This window comes from Saccoglossus kowalevskii, chromosome 8, assembly GCF_978046115.1.
Source record: "Saccoglossus kowalevskii chromosome 8, keSacKowa6.1, whole genome shotgun sequence".
Lineage (NCBI taxonomy): Eukaryota > Metazoa > Hemichordata > Enteropneusta > Harrimaniidae > Saccoglossus > Saccoglossus kowalevskii.
In genome coordinates, this window is record NC_140648.1 from 765,198 (window position 1) to 771,744 (window position 6,547).

A 6,547-nucleotide genomic window follows, 5' to 3' on the forward strand; every position below is an offset into this window, starting at 1 on the left:
CGCAGTCAGTGACTACTGCCATGGTAACATTTTACATCAAGGATTTGTTTCTCAGGAATGCTTTAACCGATCAAGTGAATATTTGGTAGGTAGCATATATGCCCATAAAATGTTAATCAGTCACATGTTTTGACCGCCATCTTGAATTTTCTTCACAACTGGCTACAATTTATAGCATTCGTTACTAAAGAGTGCCTCAACCGATTAACTTGATATTCTGTATGTAGATCGTTTAGCTTTAAATTTTAGAAAATAATTAAATCAAAAATTTAGCCACAAATTGGAGCGTTTGTGTTTTATTGATCAACTTGTTGTTTTCATGTAAATCACGAATGCTTTAAGCGACCAAACTAATTGTGTTACCTCTCCCAGCCTTCCTATTACATCTCGTGTCTCCAAGGCTATATTCTATGCCCCTTCTCTTCTCTTAAATTCTCGGCCAAGCTTCGTAACCGTCTATAACTTTAAGCGATTTGCTGATGATTTACCACTCAAATAACTCGTTATGCACACGTGAAACATAATGTACATGGCCATAGACTCATTATCAACGATAATAAAACTATAAAAAACTTTCCACAGACTAGAATAAAACTAATACCAAACTAGAACATTTATAGAAAGTTAAATTGAAACCTCTCTTTCTAATTTGCCAAACTTCGACATACATTCATTGATTGTACAACACAAAAACAGAAATATAAACAATAATATAAACAGATAAATACAATATTTATACAATATAAATACAATTTTGACGTCACCGAAACATATGCCTATTAAGATACAGAAATAAATTCAACCAATCGTAAATCAATATCAAAATGGTATTAAATACATAGAACCGAGCCTCCTGACTTTGAACATTATTTGGCCAGTAACACGATTTGTTACTGTAATGTCTGCAACCAGATTGCGTGTACTGATGAAATGTACATCCTTGATTGCCAACAGGATATTGGAGACAGCCGCACGTCACATATACATTTGAATACCTTCAAAATATTAATACGGATATTAATTGAGAGCCAGCCAAGACTATTATATAGGTTCACACTAAATAGTTCAGTTTATTACTGGACATCCCATATGATCTTGCAAACCTTTTTATAGCACGCCGTATTCCCAGCAAACGACCTTTACTGCAGTTCACCTAAATAGCACAGGAAAATTAATACCGAACCTAAACCAGAATACTCAATGTGTATACGAGGTGCGTTCCGAAACTGCGTATCTCATCGAATAAATACGCCTGTTTATCTCTACTTTCTTCGTAATAAGTTTGTTACAGAATCACTTATAATTATGAACAATGTATTCACAACCTTCGTAAACACAATGGTAAATACAATACTTGATGTCAGACCAATGGTAAAATCAAGAAAATCAGATGCACTCGTTCACAGATTATTATGACGACTACGACTACGATTATGACGATGACAAAATCCACATTACCATGGCGCTGAGCCGACAGTATATTTTGGCTTCACATAGCCCACATCAAATGCCGCGTTACAATAGAGCTATTACGATACAAACTCAGGTACAGCAACAATTTATGAACTACAGTGACAAAGGCCGAAAGTAGATACATATCGCTATACTAGTGTGTTCAAACCATATCCTGTTAATTTATTAATATAAAGAAACGAAAATTGATTGCTCGTTCAAAAATGTGTTCTTATTAAATACATCATTAAAAAGTGATTAGATGCGTATAAAAAATGATCGATACCTTATCAATACGTGCTCATACATTCGGACATCTTTAATACACTACATCGTCCAAAATACCCTTTCTGGAATCTTTCGAAATCTAAACGTGACAATACAGTAAAACACGTGACGAAATTCCCCGTCATTCCAGACGTAAATCAATGGATTTACGTCACTATTAAGCAAGGGCAAAATCTTACAAATCCGACGGATTGGCAACGGCGATATGGTACGTGTCGGATCCAGTAAGTTAACCAGCACCAAAGGACCGTATGATAAACAAAACAGAATAACTAGCAATACAGATATCTTAGCCAATTTGATCTCTTTTGATGGAATTGGTTTGGTTTTTTTTCTTGGCGGCGTTGGAGGTGGTGTAATGCCTGTTGGTTCGGAATCCATGTGTTGCAATTGTTGTACGTGTACCGTACTTACAGTTGGCCTCACCTTTTTGGAGTTAAGGCGAACGTGCCGGAAAATACCAATATAGCAGATGATCATAATTATGATGGGCCCAGGGAAACATACCATAGACATTATTTTAACGTACGTTGGTGTGGTTTGGAATGAATAGTCCATATCACACATGTTCAAATCGATGTTGTATCCTCGTTGACCAATGCCAATGATGGTTAGAAATGCTGGAAAGCTGAATGACCCAATCCATATAGTTATAGACCAGATGTACAGTTTTCTTCCTCCGTACATTTTTCGGTAAAACGCAATTGGTTTAGTAATGACAAAGTATCTGTTAAGCGCAATTGCGGAAAGAAAAAAAGCCGTCGCCATGAGTAGCGAATGCGTCGTCGAGCTGATGATGGTACACAGTACAGACGAAAATGGCCAATAATCACGTACCACTGCTCGTAGGGTAAATGGTATCACAAACCCACTAATTATGAAATCCGTAATGGCGAGATGAGCTATCAATATTTTAGCCTTGGTTTGAAGCTTTCTCGACAGACGCACGGCAACTATTACGAGTAAGTTACCGCTAATACCCATTGCTGAACCTATAGAAAGCAAAATGGCTTCGATATATCGTTCCAGGGCTGATACTGAAGACGGGAGTTTGACGGTTTGGTCTTCTGTGTTGTTAGCAAAACCGCCATCATCCATCCATGGAGCAGACAGATTCGTCATCATGTTCGTACTTTCCCATACACTACAGAGAATAACCGTTCGCTGTTACAGTTTTGTTATTAAATATAAAACACAGGCCAGTAAATTATAATGAACTGGTTAAGTAACCATGACAATTACATACAGAAAAAATCAAATGGTTTTTGCGTTGTACGCCCTCTATAGTGCAATCGTGGTAACTGACATTCTCAGCGTTTATCATTTTCTGCACAGTATTATAAGGACTTCTACGTACTGCAAATAAATTATCGACTGCATTTTACCGGGATATAAAATTTCATCTTAGAAATGTTTCGTTATACGTAGTAAACTAATTCATTTAGTTATTTCATGTATAATTTTATCATCTAAATACGAACAATTAAAGAAAATTTATTAGGATTTCTTTCAGGAAACATAATGTTGCAGGCATTTAAATTGAAAAAAAGTCGATGGGGTGTTTATCTGCACGACACCATATAGGACATAGAATACAGTTCATAGTAGTAACATTGACATAATGTAAACTGCTAACATGTAAGTCAATATGCAATGAAACAGTATCCAAAGGTCTGAACTCTATATATAACTGGACTGAAATTGTCGGGGCAGTGTATAACTTAACCTCGCCTTCGGGTTTGTATTAACCTGTAATTGATTTTTTTATAAGGCCTGGGCAATATATACACTCGTCATATGATACTGTGAAATCAGCGGTCTCATATAGTTTTAGCTGCAGCAATGTTTTGCGATATTTGATATTCAGCCGATATGTATTGACCCGTGATTAAAATAGCGACATACAGTGTGCAACTGAAAATCCATAGATTTTGGTAAGGAACTAACGCAAAAAAAATAGATAAGATTTTATTCACAAATTCCATTATCATTTTTGTTTTTAGGCATAATGTTTGGACAATATATCGATGTTTGTGTGACGGTTAAATGCCGTTCTTCTTTGTCACCTAGGTCACACGGGATGGGATTCTCAATTGTCAATAGTTTCTCGGGATAACCGTTTGTTCTTTCCAACAATTTCACCGACACAATAAGTTGGTTCAGTTCACTGTTTGTCTACTAACGGAGCGATGGTCAAGACTCAAATTGTTATACTTCATTGCGTTCACATTCGCTGGAACTACCGTTTAGAGAAGTTGGGCAGGGGGGAAGGATCGCTTGTAAAAAAAGCATATTACATTTTTACAGAAAAGTTCCATTTACAGTAAAAAATAGGTTTTTACACTTTACAGATAAAACAAATACCCAATTACATTTTACATTTTTATATGTATGTGATAAATTGTGTTTAAGAATCAAACAATATCGAACATTGAATAATTCTCTGTTATACCCGTTCAACTGCTACCGTTGAATTACTGTTGTACACCATGATTAATCTCAGCACATGAAATGCATTACACCTGCGCTCATAAAGGCACTGATAGAGGGCGTTTTCCTGCAAGCATTTCAATGCAACATTCTTCCGCTGCCACAAATCTTCTGGGTATGTGTGACCCGCATGCACGAATCAAGTCAGAAATTATTGTTACACGTTAACATACGATATTAGTTCCGGTGTGATATACTTCCCGATGTTCTACTAAGAACAATGCTTGACGAGGACACTTGCACAACGTGTAGATATTAATGCCAACATATCATTGTAAAAGTCGAAATATTTTGGACTGTCCTGTTTACTTCGAACGTAAATGGCACATTACTTTAGCAGATAAGCATAGTAAAACTGATGCACATGATCACGTCATTTAGAATCAAGTTATTAAAATAAGTATTATAGTGACAAATAAAAGTCTGGTGCCAAAACAGTGTGTTTAAAGATAAAATAATAGAAATATACTATACATGACGAAACAAGGATAATCATGGTTTGTTGTAAGTCATTTTGATAAAATAATATTGAATGTACATACTCAGCCAAACACCATTTGCGTAGCAATGGGAACATGTCGAATACGTTGTTGTATTGCTTGATTAGGATTGACTGGCTATATATATAATAATTTTATACTTTTACCTTATTTTATTGACAACCATTGATTATAACATGTTTTTTTTATTTACGACTAGAATACTAGTATTTAACTTTTTAGCTCCGCTGTCATCGAGGGTGCCACAGCAACAAAGCTGATCACATTATACTGATTAACTGTAATTCGTCCGACCGTCAACAATTGCCGTTAAAAAAGCCTTAACATCTAAGATATTAGTGACAATTTATTACATAAGATAATATAATATAAGGTTAATATAGGTTTGTATAGAATGGGGGCATATTGTGACGCTTAAAGCGCGGTGGTCGTCGCGCAGCGCGTGTTCGAATTTCAGGTAAATAAACAATGTATTTTACACCCGTTGTGTACGTCGCTATGAGTCCCATATCGAACAGGGCGTGGCGCGACGACTACCGCCCTCTAAATGTCGTGCTGTTGTCACGTAGGTCGCTAACGACAGTTTTTGGGTCTATCTTTTCAATACTAGGTACCTTCTTGTGAATAAAACCAGCTCATTCCAATAACTACACACAGCTCAAGAGGTCCAGTCTATAATTATGCTCTGGACAGAGCTGGTCATCCACGCTTCAAAAACTCCTTCTCTTTATGTCAACTACCAGCGAAAAAATACAATATGTTACAATATAGAAGACACTGACATAAATCCCGCCCTCTAAAGTTGTACTAGTCAATAACATAGTAATGACCATATTCCCAACATTAACCCAACCGTAGACACTTCCGTTGACATTATTAATAACACAAGATGTCATTCTAAGGGACGACGTCAAAAGATCGAGGTCGGATGAAAAACTTATTTTCTTTAGTTTGGGGGTGGGGGGTTTTGACCTCAAAAAGTTTCCATCCTACAAAAACGATTTTATTTTTTAATGAAGTCAAAAAAATCTTGGAGTATTTGTAGTTCGTTTTTTTTCTATCCAATCATGGACAGAAATAACCGAAAAGGGAAAAAACAGAAAAATGGTTTGGTTCGACTGTAATTCTGCGTCAAATGAGGTGCATTTGTAAAAATGTTTACACCCACCCGACAACCAACTGCTATGCAATACTACTGTCCGATTATCAATTTGTATTTAATGGTTAATGTAGTCTAACACCATGACCAATATTTATCAATTAAGTTTCAGTGGGGGGTAGGGAGGTTTGGAAAAAAACTAAAGGAATTAAGTTTTTTATCCGACATCGATCTTTTGACGTCGTCCCTAAATGATTTATGGATTTGTTATTGATATATAACCTTACAACTGGTTTCAAAGAACTCTACGCATGCACGAGCATATCTTAGTACTGAGCCGACGAAATATAATGAGTTCACTGTAGGATCAACCCGTTTTGATACATTCTGATGACAGCGCACAAGTCAAACAATGACGTCAATAACCCAGATACATACTCAGACATATACATTAGTTTCAAGTTTGTTCACAACTTAATTCTGTCGGTATATGGTGCTTTTATGTTTTCGCAACTTGAATACACGTATTAGATTTTAAAATTTTCACTACGCAATTCACTTGGTATAGGGTACTTTTACCTGTTTTACCGATGTTTTTTTCTAGTTTCATTTACGCGTGACCGATATCGCTTATTACTGGCGTAAAATCGTCACACATAACGGAATATCTTGGCGTAGTTGATTGTGTACTCGTGTTTGGATTCCCGCACATCAAACA

General features: G+C 36.2%; 1 protein-coding gene across 1 annotated transcript; it reads right to left on the reverse strand.

The window, feature by feature from the left end:
* Nucleotides 1-1,779: 1,779 nt before the first annotated feature.
* Nucleotides 1,780-2,862, reverse strand: LOC146739206 (5-hydroxytryptamine receptor 4-like). Its single transcript, XM_085502631.1, has one exon. The coding sequence runs from the start codon at nucleotides 2,860-2,862 to the stop codon at nucleotides 1,780-1,782; it is 1,083 nt and encodes a 360-aa protein (XP_085358757.1).
* Between the last annotated feature and the right edge of the window lie 3,685 nt (nucleotides 2,863-6,547).

Bases quoted from the DNA above. Each gene is read 5' to 3' on its own strand.
- LOC146739206 (XM_085502631.1), bottom strand. From the start codon at position 2,862: ATGACGAATCTGTCTGCTCCATGGATGGATGATGGCGGTTTTGCTAAC.